This window comes from Mustela nivalis (assembly GCF_964662115.1).
Source record: "Mustela nivalis genome assembly, chromosome: 1".
In the NCBI taxonomy this organism is placed as follows: domain Eukaryota; kingdom Metazoa; phylum Chordata; class Mammalia; order Carnivora; family Mustelidae; genus Mustela; species Mustela nivalis.
Genome location: NC_139020.1, coordinates 120414635 through 120436743, shown reverse-complemented (window position 1 = coordinate 120436743; position 22109 = coordinate 120414635). Strand labels below are relative to the sequence as shown.

The 22109-nt window shown below is 47.1% G+C and overlaps 1 protein-coding gene and 1 long non-coding RNA gene across 2 annotated transcripts in view; one reads left to right on the top strand and one right to left on the bottom strand.

The window, feature by feature from the left end:
- CLSTN2 (calsyntenin 2) overlaps positions 1-22109 on the top strand; it is a 600084-nt gene that overhangs the window by 483780 nt on the left and 94195 nt on the right. The window contains exons 6-8 of the mRNA XM_082740938.1: positions 3628-3813; positions 13785-14033; positions 18869-18990. Coding sequence (XP_082597064.1) covers positions 3628-3813; positions 13785-14033; positions 18869-18990 — 557 coding nt within the window. The remainder of the gene's footprint in view (positions 1-3627; positions 3814-13784; positions 14034-18868; positions 18991-22109) is intronic.
- Positions 4845-19583, bottom strand: LOC309869672. The gene is made up of 3 exons (XR_014314315.1): positions 19491-19583; positions 8223-8353; positions 4845-6727 (listed from the first exon to the last, which is right to left on the bottom strand). It is a non-coding gene; the product is annotated as an uncharacterized lncRNA (long non-coding RNA).

Genomic DNA, 22109 nt, shown 5'->3' with positions numbered 1-22109 from the left:
AGGCTCAGAGAGGGTAAATGATTTGCCCAAAGTTATGTAGGAAGTAGTAGGGGTGGGATTTGAACTCAGGCACACTGAGTTTAGAGGTCATACCTTTACCCATCTTGCTATCTTACCTCCAGGAAATGAGGATGAGTAGACATTTCATGTGACAAAAGATGAATTTGATGGCTTCCTTTTTGCTCTCTTGATCCCCATCTCAAAGTCTTTCTTGGAAAATGAAAGATGTTTGTGTGAGCTTCCCACTCTGTCAAGGACACTACACTCAGAAAGCTTCATTGATTTCTTTCACTCTGTGGTTACAATTTTGGCTACTCCTCATGAACCCTCAAAAACAAGCCCACAAAGCGACTGCAGGTGTGACGTTCCCAAAGTCCCTTCAATTTCCTCCCAAAGAGGGCCTTCGATTTCCTCCCAAAGAAGGCCTCACCCCACCCCCAGCCAGGGGATGGCGAGAGGAATGAGATCTGTACTAGGCCTGTGCCTCCACTGAACTTCCCTTTACCGTTTATTTGCTTCTTTATTTGCACTCCATCCAAAAAGGATTTCAGGTAGAACATCATCAAGGATAACCAGCAAAATGTCCAGATACCCACAGCCCCCACAGAATAAAGGGAATCAATACCATTGATGTCTTGGGCTTCTCCAATGAAGAGGCTTCCAGAAGGAGGTGAGGTGGGAGGACCTTATACCAGCAAAAAGAGCAGCACATCAAGGACTGGTGCCACGGGGCTCACCCCACGGCACTCTATACAAAGCCACTTTCTCCAGGCTCCTATCTGCTCCTTTAAAGAGAGGGAAGATCCAGGGAAAGAGGGGTGAGACAGCTGGGAGCCGTTTCCTATGATCTGGAGGTTGCTTCTTCTTTCATCAATTCTGGCACACCTGCCTTGCTGAGAACAAAAAGAACCCAGGTGTTATGGGCTGCTGTTGGGCTGGGTGGCTTTGTAGGACTGAAGGTAGGAGCAGGCTGGGGCAGTACCAGAGAAGGACAAAGAGGCCACAAGTTCTGTCTGGGGCTCAGGGAAGGCTGCCATGGCGGCAGTCAGCTCAGGTGTCTGAGGATCCCCAGATCCACCTGGTGGATATAGCCTGTGCTCTGACGTCAGCGTAGAAGGATCAAAATAAGCATCACAGTCCCTGGCTTTGACGAACTCCCAGTTGGTGGGGGAGGCAAGCATACATATCGCTCCCATAGGATTCATTCATGCTTTCTGCCAATATCGAGGGAGTGTCTGCTCCGTGCCAGGCACTGGGCAGAGTGTGATGCAGATTCAGAGTAATCGTGAAGCTGAGAGTCTAATGCCGTAACTAATGCTGGGGATGTCAGGGGGGCACAAACGAGCATATCTACCCAGAATGGAGAAATTCCGACAGGTTGCGTGGAGTTAACAAGATGGAAGGGGAAAGGAAGGGAGCTCTTTATAGAAGACACAGCATGTTCAAGTGCACAGAGGCATGAAGCTCTGTACCCAAAACACAAGCTTGGCTGTGTGCGGACTGCTTCTTACAGTTCTGTGACCTTCAGAGGCACCTGACAGAAAGCCCTCCTTTCCTCCAGTGTTTCATCTTAATTGAACCTGGGGCCTCTGGAGCATGGCTTAGAGCAGCTCCATGATCTCATGGAGTCTAGTCCAGACAGAGTTCCTGAGGGCTGTGAGGAAAAGATGCAATCAGGTACACTCTCTTTCACATGAAGTCCCTCCCATCCAAATATTGTCCTGTGCTAAGTTCCTGGTGGCCAACCTCACAAGCCTGGTGCAGTCTCTGCTTATGGCCTGTTCTGAGAAAAACCCTGAAAGAGTGGCTGGCTGACATGGGCTTCAGACCTAAACCCAGATTCCATGGTTATCTGGAACATGGCAGGATTGCAGGGCAGGGACACAGGTCCCCTGGGACTGAACATCTCCCTTTCTCTCCAGGAACAACACTGATTGAGGCCCTGCCATATGCCATGCACACACAGAGCCCCTCAGTCCTCACCCCAGCACTCTAAGGTCCCTCTTTTATGATGAGGTGCCTGAAGCTTGCTGCTTCAGGAAGCTTCCTGCCCAGGAAGTTTCTGACCAGACAGAGTCAAGCCAAGATCACTGGGGCATCTGCTTCGAACCTGCTTCTCTGAGGCTTCCCACACACATTCATCCTTTACATGCAGACCTCAGCTCAGACAGGAACACTCTCCATCTAAAGAGCCCCTCTCTGTCCCTGCTTTTCCTTTCCTAGGCTCACCCTCTCAGATAGGATAGCACAGGCCTCCCCCAAACCATGCCCTCCCCTGTGCCAACTCTACAAGGCAGGGACCTCTCCTGCCTCCTGCACTGTTTGTTCTCGATGCTCCAAGCAGAGCTTGCACATGGGAACCCTGAACACACAGCTGCTCAGTGAATAAGGGCATCTGGCCTGTCCACTGGAACTGCTCAAGATGTCAGCCAGCGGCTTGCTGGGTGCTTGTGGAGAACACTGAGCCACGAATGCCAGAATTTCTCTTTTTCTTATAGGCGAGAATGGGCAGTTTCATAGATTTTCATTTCTGCTTCAGAAAAAGGATACCTCCTAGCAAGGTTCTATGTGACAAACATTTGGGATTCATCAGCTAATAGTATCCATATGTCACATTGCTTGGTTCTACCCACCAGTCTGACTTGGGGCCACACAGTCCTCTCAGATGTGCGTCCTCACTGAGCATGGCTGGCTCATTGCTGTCTCCAAGTGCCATGACCGGTCACTGTGACTTTTGCCTCGACTCTCCTCTGACTTTCAACTGCTGCTGTGGTTGTTCCAGTCAATCCATGGGTACACTCCCTCTTGGAGTTTATTTTCATCGATTGCTCTATTTTGTGTGGTATTGTTTTGATTGTGGTTTCATTCTTCTCCAACACTTTATCGTCTCTGAATTATTTTTACACTAAAAAGAAGTGACAAGCCCATCAGCGCTACTCAAGTGGTCACAGTCCTGAATGCTTGAGAAAGAATCCTGTGTCCCACCACATGACTCCACAAGGAACCCTGAACTACCATGCTCTCTTGTTTTGTGACAGAATGTGCGCATTCCTAAAAATCACCCCACTGGGCAAAATGGGAGAATGAGGAAAGCGGCATAACACTCAAAAATGCCATCATTGACACATAAGAAATAAAAAAATTATCATGGTTTTACATGGGTTCAATGGTTAAGAAAGATAGAATTCCTACACTGAATCTTGTACCTCACCTTAAAGAGACATGGCATTTGCACGTGGCAGAGGACAGGGGAGGGCTGCAGCTGGGGCGGTACTGTGACAGGATCGGGGATGGGGCTTCCTGAATGGAGGCGACGCTGTCACTGCGGGGACATGTGATGTGGCTCATAATGTGCAGTAGACTGTGTGGCAGCTGGATGTTTGGGGTATGTACACATACGTGTCTTGTACCTTCCTACCTGACTCAGCTCTGCTGACAGCTGTTTTCTGCCTTCACCTCGTATTGCTCAGGAAGGAAGACTTCCATAAGCAAATGTCAAATTCCCCTTATCTTCCAACTGTTTCCCAATATATCAGTTATTTTGGAACAGATCCACATTCACAGACCAAGTGTTATGGCAGGACTGGCCATCCCTGATTGACTTTTATCTTTTCCTTGTTGATTCAGACTGGACCAAGAGGATTGAGTATCAGCCTGGCGCAGGGAGCGTGCCGCTTTTCCCCAGCATCCACCTGGAGACTTGCGACGGCGCTGTGTCCTCCATCCAGATCACCACAGAGCTGCAGACCAATTATATCGGGAAGGGCTGCGACCGGGAGACCTACTCTGAGAGATCCCTTCAGAAATTATGTGGTACGCTTTTTCCTCTTGGGATTGTTTTTTAATTAATTGCTTTTAAATGATTTATATAGAGCATATCTTTTATTATGAAAGAATGAGTCCTTCCCGCATGGGCACATGTAACTCCTGGGTGAATATTAAATTTACTTATTATGGTTAAAGGGTCAGAGGGCTCATCTCTCAGCCTCACATGTACCTGACTTGATCCCACCATTTACCAATATTGTGGCTGTGAGCAAGGCATGTGACGAAGCCTCAGCTCTTCATCAACAACAGCAATTAAGGACCCAGTGTATTCACGAGAACCTACCACAGAACCTTCCACTGTGTTGGTTTGGAAAGAGACACCTGACCAGAGGCCAATGTGAAAGGTGGGGACTGTCACCTGGGGAGAGGTCAGCTTCCTCCACAAAGGAACAGCTACATAATTTATAGGGCCCAGTGCAAATGAAAATGGGGGACCCTTGTTCAAAAACTATTACAAATGTTCATCATCATTAGCCATCAAGGAGATTCAAATCAAAAGCACATTGAGATACCACCTTACACCACTTAGAATGGCCAAAATTAACAGGACAGTAAACAGCAAGTGTTGGAGAGGATGTGGAGAAAGGGGAACCCTCTTACACTGTTGGTGGGAATGTAAACTGGTGCAGCCACTTTGGAAAACAGTGTGGAGATTCCTTAGGAAATTAAAAACAGAGCTGACCTATGACCCTGCAATTTCACTACTGGTATTTAACCCAAAGATTCAGATGTAGTGAAAAGAAGGACCATCTGTACCCAATGTTTACAGCAGCAATGACCACAGTCTCCAAACTATGGGAAGAGCCAAGATGCCCTTCAATGAATGAATGGATAAGGAAGATGTGGTCCATATACACTATGGAGTATTATGCCTCCATCAGAAAGGATGAATACCCAACTTTTGTAGCAACATGGATGGGACTGGAAGAGATTATGCTGTGTGAAATAAGTTAAGCAGAGAGAGTCAATTATCATATGGTTTTGCTTATTTGTGGAGCATAAGGAATAACATGGAGGACATTAGGAGAAGGAAAGGAAAAGTTAATTGAGGGAAATAAGAGGGGGAAATGAACCATGCGAGACTGTGGACTCTGAGAAACAAACTGAAGGTTTTGGATAGGAGGGAGGTGGGGAGTTGGGTGAGCCTGGTGGTGGGTATTAAGGAGGGCATGGACTGCATGGAGCACTGGATGTGCTGCATAAACAATGAATCTTGGAACACTGAAAAAATAAAATTAAAATTTTTTTAAAGGCAATAAATAAATAAATACTTTCAACTTGCTAGATATTTCACCTAAACTTATTAAAAAAAAAAAAAAAAACTATTACAAATGTTAAGGCTGCAACAGCAAAGCATGAAACCAAGCCAGGGCCTCTGCCAAGCACGGGCCCCATGTGACAGCTTAGGCAGCATGCCAATAAAGGCAGCCTGGCTGCCCGCGGCAGAGATGAAGGGCTGGGGTAGAGCTGGAGGTGTCCCAGCACAGGGAGAGGACCTGCTGTCTCTCTGAGGTGATGGCCAGGGAAAGGAGCCACTGGGAGCTAGGAAACAAGGCCCCTAGAGGTACTACCCAAGGAAACAGCTTCTGAAGCCCCTACTGGGTGCACCTGCCACACTCTTTACATGCATCACTTTGTTTAACACTCTCTTCATCAGCGTGAAATGTCTGTTATTCATCCCAAGACTCTAGTTAGAAGGTGACAGAGGCAGAATTTGAAGGCACTTCTGCGTGAATGCAGGCTGCTTAGCTCAGCAGCTGTGGAGGTGGGCCAGGCTGCAGCAGCTAGAATGTCAGCCTCTCGAGTCAGCCTGTGGAGTGCTCCGCATGGTGGGAATCAGCCCCTGTGCATGGCATGCCAGACCGCTGATGTGTCAATGGGCCTTGGCATGAGGTAGACCATGTATGTTTCATTGCTTTCTTGTTCTTTCCAAGAGTATTCAGGAACTCACATCTGGGTCCCCACCTGTGCTGTGGGGAGCTTCAAAAAGAGCTTAATGTTAGAGTAGACCTATATTTGGGGGTAACTTTTCCTCCCTCACCATTGCTGCGCACGTGTGCATGCACACACACACACACACACACATAGAGGTACACACACACACCTTCACCCACATTGCTCTTCCCCAAGGAATCAGGTGAAAGTTCTAGAAGTTAAAGTGAAGTGGACCCTACTTGGGCAGCGTCTCATTTATCATGTCACCAGGCTGTCAGAAAGGCCTCTGGGGACACAGCTTCTCCAGAGCAATGCAATAGATTGGGGAGAACACCACAATTTCGGTACCCCAGACAGCCCCCACAAAAAGGATGCCAAGGGCCTCCGGCGCTCTCCTTTACTGGTGTGCAGAGAAGCCATCTCTGACGACATCATATTGTGAAGGAACATGCCATTTCGCTTCCCTCACCTAAATTATAAGTCAACTCAACCCCACGCCACTGTGGGTCACAGTCATTTCCTAAACTCCTCCGGGTGAGAAGGAGATGATGGAATCAGGTTGTTAAAGATCAGATGTGCCCAAGGGCACGCTCTTGTGATTTGATTTTGAATGTTGCTGGAGAGAGATGAGGAGATATGGAGAGCAAGAAGGATTTTTTTTCTGAGGGAAGAAACTTTAGAGCAAAATTGCATCTGGTTGTTAACACTGCTCATTCCTTCTGGGCTGCTGGCGTTGCCTTGCAGGAAGACAGGTAATCAGTGAGGAAAGCAGCTTTCCCCCAAGATGTGAGCCTCCCTGGTTCTGTGAGCGCCGCTTTATGGGGGGAGGTCTGTGTGTCTTTCTGGTGACCTTCCTGGTGGGAGCACCCAGTGCACTGTGGGGTCTCTGTCCAAGTAAGTGACAGGCAGAGCCACTTCTCCCTCTGTGTCAGAGGTCTGAATCTTGAATTCCATGGAGCGAGAGCTTGGGGATAAAAGAACAGAAGCAAATGAGTGGGACCCAGATGTGCATCCAGTGTGGGAGTGGGCTTCAGAAGGAGGCAGCCCATCAGGCCCCATGCTCTTTCCATACTTTGAGGGAGACACAGGCTGGATCATTTCCAAAACAGAGTCTGCATTATAATTCCTGCTCCTGTGGGGCGGCTTAGGTTCAGGACAACCTTCCATGTGTTTTCAGTGGATGGTAGACCAGTTGCTTGCAGGCTTTCCCAACTAGGGAATGGCCATGACACTTTCGGCCTTGGCAGCCATACATTTTTCATCTTTCAAACCTTTATTGACTTTGGATGGAAACAGGGAGACCAATTAGGATGTTATTTCCATGGTCTAAGCAAGAGATAATGAGTTCTGAACCAGGGGAGTGGCAGTAGGGATGCATTTAAGACAGCTTTAGGAGGCAAAACCGGCAAGCTAATCAATGATGGATTAGCTGTCAGGAGTGAGAGAGAAGGAATCTAAGGCGAGGCTGGTGCAAGCATCTACCTGGACAAGAGTGCCGCCAACCAGAGCTAGGAATCCAGGCATGCGCAGATTTAGGGACTATAAGGACAGGTGCCTGGGGAACATGCAGGTGTGGGTGTCCAGCGCCTGCCTGACTGGAGCTTCCAAGGACCTGCCTCCACCATGCCAATCCATGGTCATAGCCGGTTTCTTCCTGATGTTCTGCCTCTTCTTGGTCAGGACACCTCCCTTGTCCCCATGCCTGGCTGGTTCTCATTCCTAAATCTTTGCTCATGGTTTCTTCCCACCAAAATCTCCCCCTGCTTTGCTGTTCCAAACCTTTTCCTTCAGGAATATTCTCTGGCCTTCGTATACCAGGAAGACTATCCTACGGGTGCTTCCTGGAATGCCTTTGAGTTCCCATGTCTCTTCTGTGATACCATAGCTGGTCAGTGACACGGGCAGGGTTTGTCTGTGGAGGGGTATTTTGCCCATCTGGTCACTGCCCACCTGCTTCCTCCTCTTGCGACGCTGGCTCTATTAGGAGCAGACAATAGCTAGTTCAAAGCCTGTTGTCAGGAAGAACCTGACAGGTGCAGCAGCATTTGAAACAGCCCCCTGGGCCCACACAAGGACACCTGCATTCTGTCTTGAAATAAAAACAATGCAGAACCCTGAACCCATGTCCCTTCAAGCTTGTAGAACACAGCCTCAGATGGTCTGCCACTAGCCTCACTCTACCTAAAGCCAGGTTTCTTGGAGAGGTTGAGCAAACTGCATTTCAGTTTTTCTGAATTCAGAGATTCAAGGTGAAGGGCTCTGTCATCTCAGTCCCAGGATATCCAGAAGCAAAGTGTCACAGAGCTGCCTTGAGTATGAAATGCAACATGAAACCCTCAGGAAGACCTCTTGGCCAAATGAAATTTGACATTACCGACAGCCAGAGGAAGGGCCCACTTCGATGCCCCTACGTCACTACATATTATAGTAAATAGAAAAGCAGTCCATGGCACACAGACCTTTCTTAGCGCGGAGGCCAGGGCTATTCCTCCTTGGGGTCACAGGGCTCCTGGCAGCTGGCCCACACCACCACACATGCTGCTCAGGTCAGCTGTTTTGTATGTGGAGTCAGGAACTCCAAGGGCAGGTCCTGTTGAAGGAAAGGCCACAGAATGAGAGCATGCTTAAATCAAGTGGTTGATCTGTCAGATCAACCAGACATTAAGATCACCAGACATTAAGTTGTGCCCAAGATGTATGCCCTTGTGAGTCCAGGAGATTTTCAGAGATTTGTTCATTCATTCGTTCATTCGGTCATGTATTTATTAATTCAACAAATATTTGTTGAGCATCCAAATGCTGTAATTCTTGAGGTTATACAGAAGTTAATAAGATCACTTGACAATTCAATCTTCTGAGGAAGACATGTTTTTTTAAAAAAGTGAAGATCATGCTTTCCTTCTACACCATGAAGCTTAACAGAGCTCATCTTCATTCAGAATCACAGTCAGAGTCCTTTGTACCCTCAGAATCACTCAAGTCCAAGCAACTACCAATAGCTTCTCCAAGATGCCTCTGCAAGGCTGGAACTTCCAGGCTTGAGTGTCGGTTCCCTAGACTCTCAGGGAGCAAAAAGGGGGCCTATAGCTTTAAGGAGAATTGGCGCACACCTATCAGGAATCAGATTAAACCCTTAACCATGCCTCAGCACGGGGCTGCACACCCTGACTCACGGAGAATGGTAGGCAGGGAGCTTCTCTGTGGATATGCTGATGTCTTTGGTGTCCTCTGAGCAGCTCCCTTCTGGCATGCCCTCCCATGTTGAGTTGATGGTTTTTACCTGAAGTGGCCTTGCCCAAGCTGGTCAGCAACTGGATATCCATGGCCCTGCTCCAGGAGTCGGGCTGACCACCCTTTTGCCAGAGTCCAGCTGCTCTACCTGGAGACCCAGGATCCTTATTGCAAGGCCTTGCAGGAATCCTTCTTGTCTAGGATTCCCAAGGTGGAATGCTGCTCTGGTTGTGTAGGTCAGCAGCATGTGAGCTCCTGAAAGGATGTTAGAAAGTCCTCCTTGTCCGTGTCGAAGGCATACTGAAGAAGAAATGGGAATCGTAGCCTCTGATGTCAGTCACTTCGGTGGATTATCAGGAAAGCAGGTGATGCTGTAGTCACAAGATTTGAAACAGTCCTCTGGGCCTACACTGAGACATATCTGAGTGACGCTGAACCCACATTTATAACATCTCATTGGCTCAAAATAACAAGGGTGTGTTGGTCATTCCTACTGCATGTCCTTCTTGGGTTGGCTATGGGTCTCCTCCATGTGGCTTCCTCCCGGAACCTGAGCCAACAAACAGCCTTATGTAGAGCACTGTGGATCTCAGGGAACGTGGAAAAGACGTGGAGAACTGCAAACTGGCCCTTAAAGCTTCTGCCCTGAAATGACACTTCCTTTGCACTCACATTTCATTAGTCAGAGGAAGTTAACAGCTAAGTGACATCAGTGGGTCAGAGAAGCATGTGGAGAACAGAATGCATTCTCCTGACATGGAGTCCTAATACAGCATTTGTCTAAGAGGGCCTCCCTGTCCTTCCCTGACACTCTCGGCCCCTGACCCAGCTCACTCACCAAAGGTTAAAGGTTTTCTACTGGATCCCTAAAGGTAGGGCCAAGTTCTCTTTGGTTCACTGCTGCCTTCTCCTCACAGTGCCTGGCATAACCTAGACGTCACATAAATATTTATGGAAATAACAGGGAGTTGTCATTGCGGTTGTGAGAATACTCCACAGAATGAAGCCTGTGTCTTTGGTCAGGATAGTTCCTCTCCCCGAGATCCTCCCACTCATTCTGGTCCTGTGGTAGACCAGAAGGAGGCATGACCTGAGACTCCATGTCAACCACTCTTGCCATAGGCTCACCTCGAAGTGCAAAAGACTCTGCCCTGACCAAAGCCTTCCAGAGCAGAATGCAAACCCTGCAGTTAAGTTCAGTGCCCCGGGCTCACACTACCACATGTCCTGAAATCTGCCTCACCCACCCTGTCTTTATCTACTTGCTGACTCAGAGAGGCTTCCCGACACTAGGGCTCAGGGACCTTGAATCTCACCTTGACTCTGATTCCAAACTCCCCCCATTCAAGCTACCATTGCTGTCCACCAGACTGGTGTGGACTCTCTGCGGCCTGATGGGTCCCAAGGACCTTTGCTGAGATTCCCAAGGAGCTTCTTAAATCCTCCCTGTGTGCAGATAATGTGCGCCATCTTTGCAAGTGAAGCATCCTGTTTACCCACAGCTTTCCATGAGGCCCCTTGAGGAGAGGAAAGAGAGAGGAACTTTGGGAGAAAGTAAATCTCTCTTAGTTTGTTTAAGTTCACCAAGAATTTAAATACAAGCTGCTAAGTTGGGGAAGTCTGCACCATCTGGTTCCTTACAGCTTGATGCTTTCTGCTAGGCAACATCTGTGGGTTAGGCGGGGTGGCCTGCTGTTCCCCTCACCACGGAATCAAGGAAGTCTGCGTCAGTGGCCTTACCAGGGCACATGCTGTCTTCAATGTGCCTCTCTTCAGACAGCTACCTGTGCAGGGAGATGAGATCCCAGGGGACTGGGCTGTGTGCTTGGTGAGACACCATACTGTGCAGTAGAATGAACGTTAGCTGGGGATCTGAGAGCTGGTACTTCTTCTAGCCAGCTGCGTGACTGTGTGACCTTGGTCAAGTCATTCCCTTTGCTTTCCTTTTGTAAAATGTGGAGGATGTTACAAGAACTCTCTCCAGCTTCCTTGAAGTGATGCAGTGAGGGGATTAGGGCTTTGGAATAGCAAAGTCCTGCAGATGAGCCGGCTCACCAGCTGGTTGTGATTCTGGGCTCGCTGAGCCTCAGGTTCTCACCTCTAGACTGGAATCACAGTAGTATTTACCATGTAGGTGAGTCAGAAAAAGCACTGTGGTACTTGATTCAGGTCTGGTGCTCAGTGCCCCAAAACTGGTCCCTAAGAGAATAGTAATAATGATATTGGTGGCAAAGCTGGTATCCTCCTTTGCTCTGACTCTGCTAGAACCATCACCTTCCCTGATCTGAGCTGGAGGCCAGGAGCCCTGAGCACTCAGCCAGTGCCTCTCTGACCACCTGCAATTTCTGGAACTGACACTCTCACTCAGTGTGCCAGTTCCCGGGCTGTCTACACGCTGGACAAATCCTGGTATCAGAGCTAGTTTACCTATGGCTCCAAGAAGCAGTGGCCATGTTGCAATATTCCGGGGCTTCTAAGACAGTGAATTTGCTCTGAAAGACCACGTAGCTTCCAAACCACCCCCAAACCTCTGTCTCTACCACCTACATACATTTCTTTCTTTCAGACAACTTTGGAGGGTGATTACCCTTAAGGCTTTCTTAGTTAATAAAATATTAGTGTGGATCAACTTAGTGGATAAATAAAACGGATACCAGGCAAGGCTGCAGGGACATGGGATGAGAGAACAAGTAAGTATTGAGGAGGAGAGGTGTGGGATCCAACAGGAGACTGCCTGGGAAGGCTCACCTGAGCATTGGGTAGATGGCTAGAAGCGTCTCATGAAGGCACCACTGGGAGGAAGAGCCATTATAAACAGTAATGGAGTGCTGGCTATATATTGGGCCTGGCACCAGCCCCAAAACCCTAGGAAAACCTCATGTAAATGATGCTGTCAACACTATCCCCACGTCCCCCTTGGTAAGCATAAACAGCAGGGCGATCATGAATTGGCCAATGGGAATCTCCTGCCCTCTTGGACACCACGGTTCCCGGAGGCCTCTCCCAAGGTGAGCCTATCACAGTGCTAAACACAGCAACAAGCTCTATGGCTACCTATTTCTCACGTAGTATAAATTTCTATTGTAAACTGATGGGTGCTGAACCATAGACTTGGTCATCTATTCCAAGGCTAGAGGAAAAACTGACTAGTTAGGCATTTTCAGAGAAGGACGTTGGTTTCCAATGTGGTCCCTTCCTGAAGGATTCTCAAGGGTCATTTAACTGTAGATGTTTGTGGGAAGCTGACTTTGGAGCCCAAACCCTAGGTGAGATGAGACTCTGATATACAGAATTCAGAAGTCCAGTGATCTCTGACAAAGATCAGGTAATGCACACAACTACCATTCATAAAACCCATCAGCCTCTGCGACTGGCTGGTCAGGACCATCCCGGGAAAGCACTAGCTCCCCACACCAGGCACTCCTTGGGCTCTCTGACTCTTATTCCCTGACAATATCAGGAAACCCTGGCCCCCATCCATTCCAAAAGAGCCAAGCCCTGCTCCTGTGTGGAACACAAAGACGTGGAGATCTCTGCTGGCCTCAAAGATCCTCAGTGGGAAGGTCCACCGTTGCCCACAGTCCCCCCAGCTGAGGCATCCAGTCTTCTCTGCAAGGGTGGCCCCTCCTGCCCACCTTAGCTTTACCCTCCACAAAGCTGCCGGTGTGACCTTCCTAAAATATAAATCTACCCGTGACATTCCCCCTGCTTCAGGCTTAGCGCTCGTGCCTTCTCATCAAAACCTTATAATGATGATATCCTTATAATCATCATTATAAGGATAAAGTCATAGGTGACAGGGAGGGAGGGTGTGTTCACCACGTGGCCGGCTCGCTGCTCAGGCTCTCAGGCAGGGTCTCATCCAGTCCTCACTACCTGCTGGGAAGGGCCATACAGAAAGGCTAAGGGACGTGCTCACAGTTGCAAGGCTAGCAAGTCATGGTCCAAGGCATCCAATTCAAATTTGAGGACTTCTTTTTTTTTTTTTTTTCCATTTTGAGATTATTTTTTTATTTTTTATTTTTTTATTTCTTTTCAGCGTAATAGTGTTCATTGTTTTTGCACCACACCCAGTGCTCCATGCAACAAGTTTGAGGACTTCTGAACCCATGTTCTCTCAACCTCTGTACCATTTGGTCTAAACATAATGCTTGTTTAAAAAAAAAAAAAAAAGTGTGGTGAATAGAACATGGCTCACACTCCTTCCCATGGCATCAGGACCTACAGCTTTCCCAATCCCAGCCCTGATCACGCTGTGTCACAGCTGTCTGTGCACTTATTGGCTCTCAGCTCCCCCAGGTGGGGGACTGTGCCGATTCACGTTTACACCACCAGAGTCTAGCAGGGGTATTGGCACATGGTCCGTCCTCAGTAAATGGCTTCTAGGTTAGTGGATGGATGAATGCATGAATGAATTCAATGATCCACATCAAACTCTGACCTTCTCCAGGAACCTTCCCTACTTATAAAAGCCCCCCCCCCCAGTCTTGTTTCTTGAAATTCCTCCAGCACTTTTTCCTTGTATAGTAGTTTGTTGCATGTTATCTTGTCACATGCAACATTTTTGTCTATAAGTGACTGATGCCTTCACCTCTGTAAACCATAAGGAACTCAGAGGGAGGGATGGCATTGGGCCCTTCTTTTCCTGAGTCACCTCGCTGAAGGTTGGCTCAGATCTCTAAGTAAATACACTGAGCAGTTCACCCTGCTCCAGGAGCAAAAAATAGAAGGCAGGGACACCCACACTGTGCAGAGTAACCCTTTGTTCTTTCTGGCCCCCGGACCCACAGGAGCATCGTCTGGCATCATCGACCTCTTGCCGTCCCCCAGTGCTGCCACAAACTGGACCGCAGGACTGCTAGTAGACAGCAGCGAGATGATCTTCAAGTTTGATGGCAGACAAGGGGCCAAGATCCCTGACGGGATTGTGCCCAAGAACCTGACAGACCAGTTCACCATCACCATGTGGATGAAACATGGCCCCAGCCCTGGTGTGAGAGCCGAGAAGGAAACCATCCTCTGCAACTCAGATAAGACTGGTGAGTCGGCCTGTTCTCTCCCAGGGGATAGACACAGACACAAGCCACCGACCACATGGGAGAAAAGTCAGAGCATGCTGGCCTCCTGGGAAACTATTCCTGTCTCTGGTTTTCTAGCTGCTGATTTCCTGGGCTGGGGGTAGAGTGGGGCCAGGAAATAGGGGAAAGTAGAGGCATAAACTCAATGCAAAAACTGGGACTAGGACTTTTCAAAACAAGTTCTTCAAAACCCAGCCTTCCCAGAAGTAACTTAGGGCTGCTGCACATGTGGTGGGAGTTGGGGGGCAGGGAGACCTCATTCTTACTTCAAAGCAGTAACACCTTTACTCTGTTATACATAAGTAAGTCTTCCAAAAGTTTATCACCAATAAAAGGGCCATGGTAACTTTCCAAGTCACTGCCAAATGTAATCACGGTAGTGAACTTTTGTTAGGCATTTCCCCCATGCTAAGCCCCCATGGGGTAGTTCACTGCTTGGTGGTTAAAAGCGTTCCACTGTGGGTACCTGGGTGGCTCAGTGGGTTAAGCTGCTGCCTTCGGCTCAGGTCATGATCTCAGGGTCCTGGGATCGAGCCCCACATCGGGCTCTCCACTCAGTGGGGAGCCTGCTTCCCTTCACCCACTGCCTGCCTCTGCCTACTTGTGATCTCTCTCTCTCTCCTCTGTCAAATAAATAAATAAAAAACCTTTTAAAAATTATTTTAAAAAAAGCATTCCACCACTTACTGGTATTGTGACCCTGGGCAAGTTATTTAACCTCTCTGTGCCTCGCTTTCCCCCTTTATAAAATGGGCATGCTAGTATTGTCTACTTCCTAGGGTTTTTTATTAGGATTAAATGACTTAATGTATATGCAGTGCTTTAGAACTGTGCCTGACCCATCGGAAGTGCAATCCTTGTTAGATATTACTGTCCTAGACAGTTTCTCAGATGTCTACAAATAATCTCAGAGAAACATTATTGTGTTTCCCATTTTAAGGATAAGGAAACATCCCCAAGAGGTTAATAACTGTCCCAAGGTAGATAGCCAGTAAGAACTGAAATGTAAGCTTAGATCCAGCAGACTCCAGTCCTGTGCACTTGTCACCACACTGCATGCACGCACACATGCACACATACACACATTTGGAGATCCTTTGCAAATTTGACAACTCTGTCTTAAAATATACTTCCACAATTTCCCATTCCAAGTGTTACTTTTGTTAAAATACCCAAAATAAATAGTAGCCCCAGCAGAGGCTGCAGTTGGAAGGCAGGCTGGAGGGCCTCACAGCTCAGCCTCTGCTGGTGAATGGCCAAGGTTTGTTTCTCAGCCTTTCCACTCTAAGGTGTGACCTTTGAGGAGTTGCTAATCTGAGTTCCCCTGTCTGTAAGTGGGGAAATAAACATGAAATAATGTCTGAAATCACTCAATATCAGATATAAAATCAGTACTTGATTTATTTACTTGATGGTATTATTATCATATTACTTCTGGATTTATTCCACATTATGCTACTCTCAGGACCTCACATTTGCTGTTTTAATCATACCTTACCATACATGTTAGCATATTTCCACATGTAGAAACTGAGACAGAGAATTGCCTGGCTTTCGTTAGTCATAAAGTATGTCTGTTAGACCGGTTATGCCAAGGATGAGTTTTTCTGGGACCTTCATGCAAGAAGGACCCTGCAGATGTGCATGAGATCACACTGAGGTTTGGGACTCTCTTCAGAGCTCAGTGCATGATCCCAGGAGTCACGATACAGCTTGGTCCCTACAGAGCCTGGCAAGGCACTCCCCTCAAGAACCAGAAGGCTCATCAATGAGACAACAGCTTAGGACCCTACATACCAGTGCAAAGCGGTGTAGGCTGAGGTTCGCAGCCACATGCAGAGTCCTGCCTGAAATGTATCAAATACCCCTGGGAGGCAGTTCACACAGATATCAGTGTTCTGGCTTACAGAGGAACAGGTTGAACTGTGAAAAATGGAAAGATTGGCCCAAGGAAATGCGGCTGATGACCCAGAACAACAGGATGGGACCTGGTCCTCTGGGCCTGAGTTCCAAGCCTGTGCTCTGGGACCCAGTACTCAACCTGGCCACACAGCAGAAAAATCTGGCACGCTTGTAAAAAGTCAAGATGTCAGAGCCCCACCTGGTGCAGAGGTTAGAATTTCTAGGGGATTCTTTCGTTCAGCTGTGGCTGAACATGCTGCCTTAAATGATGATGGCTCATTGTCCTCAGAGCCACTACCCCACGGGCATGTCGACATCTGGAGTCAGCGCAACCTGGTGCTTCTCTGCTTTGGTCTTGGCACAGAGCAATACTTTACAAGCCTCTCAGCCCTGGCACGGGGAAGATAGGGAAGCTTCCTCTAACTCCTTTGACTTAAAAAAAAAAATCTAAAAATACCTGCTTGCTCTAAATTTTAAAAATATCAGGAATAAACCAAAGCTTTATTAGGCTTTTATATACCAGAAACATTTTCTCAAGACATGTTTATATCACAAAACCTGAAAAAAGTCAGAAAAGTATAAAGGAGAATACACAAATCCCCTAAAACCCTAATACCTAAAAATATTTCCTGATTACATTTGGCATATTTCATTATAAAATAAAATCTTGTTTTTATTTCTATGTATATATGGAATGTCCTTATAATTTTCACTATTTTTATAACACATGTGATATCATTATGTTCCCTGTTTCTTTTATGTGACATTATATACAGATCATTTCTCTTTGTGGTAAAATATTCTTTAAAGATATGAATTACATAACAATCCAAAATTCTGTCACAGGGCTTTATTATTTCATTTAACTTGTTTCTTTTTGTTAAATACTGAACAGCCACAAAGAACACCAACGGTCATGAAAAGAAATTAAGTGGATTTCTGAGTGTACCATATCCCTAGCCCACTATAGATAAACCAGTGACCCCAATGTGGACAGTGACTCCAGGAATCCAGACTAACAGAGGGGCAGGGAGGGAGATATTTCCTAGGCTGGAAGACACTCCAGACCTCCATTCATTCTTCTCGGGCCACTTCCTCACCCATGACCTCTCCCGACTCCAAATAAAAATAAAGGGGGAAAAGTCCTTCTTTCTATATTTTTCTGACAGTAGACAATAGATAACGGAAATCAGTTGGGCAATTGTGAGGGAAATGAGAAATATTGAGTAAAATGCCCATAATCAGGATGGGACATTTTATCAGTCCAAAGGCCAAGTGACCACCCAGACATTAGCCTAAACCAACCCTGCCACACTGGCCATTGCTTCCTCATTGTATCAGTTAAGATGCTTTCAGTTACAAGAAATAGGAAATACAGATCAAACTGATGTCAGATGATCAAAGAAATCAAAATAATACAGGAAAATATAAAGTTCTTGTATCTGAAAATGTCCAGAGCTATGACAGCTTCAGGCAAAGTATGATCAAGGGCCCTTTACTTGCAATTTCTCAGATTTGCCTCCATATATGTATTGATTTCATGTTACCAAACACGGCTGCAGGGGCTCCATGCCTCCCAGTTATATACTACAACTTCTAGAGAAAAAGACAGTATCTCTTCTATTTGCTCTCTGATAAAAGAGAGGTTTTTTTTTGGAACCACTCAGAAAAGCTCCCGAATCAGTGGCTTGAACTGAGTCACTTTTCTGACAGAAGCCCTGTGGCTGGCAGAATGGTGTACATTGCCTGACCTGGGCCTGGGTCCTGAACAATCACTGTGGCAGGGAAACCAACCAGACCCCAGGCCTAGAAGCGGGATTGGTATTGATTCCTCACACTCAAACCTCAAGGTTTATATAGGACATACAAGAGTTATTCTCACTGTCCTATTCCCATGATTCTTTAGGACAATCTAGCATCCATGTCATGACACAGGTCAGGAAACTGAGGCTCTAAGAGGCTAAAAAATTCTTCCAGAATCTTCTGGAGATACAACTCCACCCAAAGTTTGTCTGATTCTAGGGCCCATGTTCTTTCTATGACAACAGGTCCCTTGCTCATCTATCTGTCATTTATGGAGCACATGCCTCATAGATTTCTGTGTATGCTACTATGTAGTATGTATGTGAGATCTTTGGTATTGGCCAGACAACTGCTCCTGCCCTCCCCATGGCTGCTATCTTGTGGCTGCAGGACATCATGACTGGGATATGTGATGTGAGATTTCCCAAGCAGTAAAGGAAGTCTTTATATCAGAGGAGGAAAACGTCATATTCATTGCATGTAGGGAGAGAGGTATTCATTTATTGCTTTGGAAAGACACAGAACTATGACTAATGCTGAAAAACCAATCTGTCCCCTCCTCCTAGCAACTACACATGAAGCCACTTCCCCTAACTGCGCCCAGTAGAGAAAGAGACATGGTCTGTGGTCACCATTGTCAATCCTGATGAAATGACACGAATCACATGAAATGAAATGAAAGCCCAGCACTCTAGGAGAAACCAGCTGTGTTAAAGGAGCCCAGGGTAGCTGATGTGATTGTCAGAGAGCCCTCTTAGTCTTCTCACAAGTGTTTGTACAAAAACAAACGCATTATTACATAGGCTTTATCCCGGGCCTAATGCAGTATCTGGGTATAAGTTAGGGGGATACTTCAAGTCCAAATGGCTTCTCTGCAGAAGTTTTGCTTTCTTGAATCGTCCTCTTCCATTTCAGTGAGCTCCACCATATGTGTTCTGGAACATTCATTAGATCTGATTGTAAAAGGGGGAACTGGAATACCCATTCCTTTGCCACCTGAGGGTGTGCCCAGTAATGTGGCAGGAAGACCCCTGTGGCAGGGACAGACGCAGGGATTCTGTAAGCACACTGCTCCTCTCTCTGCTTTGCAGAAATGAACCGGCATCACTACGCCCTATATGTGCACAACTGCCGCCTTGTCTTCCTCCTGCGCAAGGACTTCGACCAGGCTGACACCTTCCGCCCGGCAGAGTTCCACTGGAAGCTGGACCAGGTATGGCACTTAGGTCCCCTTCCCCCCAGCTCCCCCTTAGCAGGGCGGTAGGTGTGCTCCAGTGCTGAGAGCAACCAGGAGGCTCCTCCAAGTTCTGCTCGCTTGCTGAGTTTTGGAAAAATCAACTCAGGGAGACACACAGCATCTTAAGTCAGGAGAAAAACTGCAGCTGTAAGCCCAGCTGGGGTATAAGTTAGGGGGATACTTCAAGCCCAAATGGCTTCTCTGCAGAAGTTTTGCTTTCTTGAATCGTCCTCTTCCATTTCAGTGAGCTCCACCATATGTGTTCTGGAACATTCATTAGCTGGGGGTGGGAGGGCCACGCTTCCCCACTGGGACCCCCACCAGCAGGTGGTGGACCCGTCCACAAGTATCCTGTTCTTTTGCTCCTATTGAACCCCTTGGACACTGGTCTTTTTGGTCTCCATGCCCAGTTTGTAATCCTGTTAGCACATCTTTATATCATAAGCACCCCTGCCTCCTCCGTGAGGCTCTCTTACCTTCTTTGGGTGATGGTGCAGCCTTGCTTTTGGTAACAAAGGATGAGAACAAGGGACCCAACGACCTTGATGTAAACAGTGACACAGTGCACTGTGAGCAGTGCGCGTTCTTTTCTGAAGTACAAAAATCCCTGACACACTCCAGAGCCTCCTGACTGGTGATCACAAGGGCTCCTGTGTCACCCTTGTCAATGACAAATGAAGTGTCTGGTTGGAGTGAAAGGCTTTGAAGCATCTGTCTGCAAACGTTTTCCAGGGCTGAGACTGGGGAGGTGGTGGTCACTTCTCTGGGGGGTGGTGCCGCTGAGGAAGGCTCTGTGCAGAAGCCGAGCGCTGGCCTTCACTTAGATGGGAACTGGGGGTGAGGAGGTGGAGGGGAGGGCACACATGAATTTTTAGAAATGGCTTTAAACTATCCAGGGGAGGATGCTGGCTGACAGGGAAGGGGACTGTGGGACAGGGCTACTTCATGAGGCAGATGAGATGATGCTCCTTCCATGGTCTTACTGTCTGGCACCCCTCCTTTGCTTCTGGGGACCTCAGGTTTACCCTAAAACCCACTGTGTGTGCTGCCTGCATCACCTTGTCTAGGGCTGAATGTTCCAGAATCCTTCCCCTTCTCTTTCTTTCTTACGGGCATCTACCCAGGCCCTGGGTAGGGCTAGTTTCAGAGAGTGCTGCCAGGAAGCGTTCCAGAAGGAACTCATTTACATTGGGATGAGAATGATAGCTGCCCTCTTTCATCCACGCGGAAACACAGACATATGCTCTTTAAAAGATACATTCATTAACCTCAGGGAATCTCTCAATGCTGGAACTTCGGGCGATGTGACAAGGTCAAGGGTGCGAAGCCGATGGGAAGATGTTTGAGGAAGCCCAGTGGCAACTGCCTGATCTAGTCCCAGTAAATTCCACCTTGCTGGAGCCTGGGGTTTTGCAAATATGGCATCTGGATTAGTATATGTTCCTCTGAATTAGGAATTCTGGGTATTGCAGAAATTGTGAAATCTTGACATTGCTTATTTGATTTCCCAGCAACCTCTCAGCTACCTTCTGAAGTGCCATATGGCTTATATGGGATATATTTAAATACATAATACAAATTGAGATGAATTAAAATAAATCCCATATTGTGAGGGGTTTTAATAAGAACATTGCTATACTGGCCAGGATAATTACACATGCCCTGTGGCGTTTGCTAAAATGGGATTGAGAAGTACTGATACAGGCAAATGAAGTCACAGGGTTTGGAATTAAAAATAGGGGAGGAAGGAATTTGGTTTTACAGATAAAGATAGAATGACTCTAGGAATTCTGAAATCTGTTCCCAAAGTGGTGAATTTACGGATGAGCTGAGGTTCACTGAAAACCTTCCTGATCACCCCAATCTCATTCATCGGTGTCTGCTCTGTACCAGGCACACTGCCCCTGAGCTCACCCTCACCTCTGCCCCCGGGCTTACCCAGTGGATGAAATGAGGTGGGGATCATAGTATCATGACCTGACCAAGGTTACACAGCAAACCACGGCCCCGACCTACCCTTTTTCATGATGCTCTGCTGCTTCTTTGGTGAGCTTGCAAATGTTTGTTTAAAATGTTTTCACTTCTAATTTTTAAATATTTTTAAATTTAGAGATCAGAATTATCACTGAGATGAAAAATGTTTATAGTCTTGTTGAAACTCCATGAAACCATCAAATCTTCACTTCACTTAAGCTCTTCTTCCTTGTCTCCGTCAGCTGGGGCTGCCTTAACAGAGTACCACAGCCTGTGGGGGCTTAGACAACACACATGGATATCTCACAGTTCTGGGCTGGGAAGTCCAAGATCAAGGTGCTAGCTGGTTCAGCTCCCCAGTGAGGGCCTGCTTTCTGGCCTGTAGACAACCATCTTTTCACTGTGTTCTCACAGGGCAGACAGAGAGAAAGAGAGAGAGAGAGCTCACACACTGAGATACCTGTTCTGCTTTTTCTAAGGCCCTATGGGATTAGGGCCCTACTCTTTTTTATTTTTTTAATTTATTTTTTATTTATTTTCAGCATAACAGTATTCATTATTTTTGCACCTCACCCAGTGCTCCATGCAATCCGTGCCCTCTATAATACCCACCACCTGGTACCCCGACCTCCCACCCCCCCGCCACTTCAAACCCATCAGATTGTTTTTCAGAGTCCATAGTCTCTCATGGTTCACCTCCCCTTCCAATTTACCCCAACTCCCTTCTGCTCTCTAACTCCCCTTGTCCTCCATGCTATTTGTTATGCTCCACAAATAAGTGAATCCATATGATAATTGACTCTCTCTGCTTGACTTATTTCACTCAGCATAATCTCCTCCAGTCCTGTCCATGTTGCTACAAAAGTTGGGTATTCATCCCTTCTGATGGAGGCGTAATACTCCATAGTGTATATGGACCACATCTTCCTTATCCATTCGTCCGTTGAAGGGCATCTTGGTTCTTTCCACAGTTTGGTGACCATGGCCATTGCTGCTATGAACATTGGGATACAGATGGCCCTTCTTTTCACGACATCTGTATCTTTGGGGTAAATACCCAGTAGTGCAATAGCAGGGTCATAGGGAAGCTCTATTTTTAATTTCTTGAGGAATCTCCACAC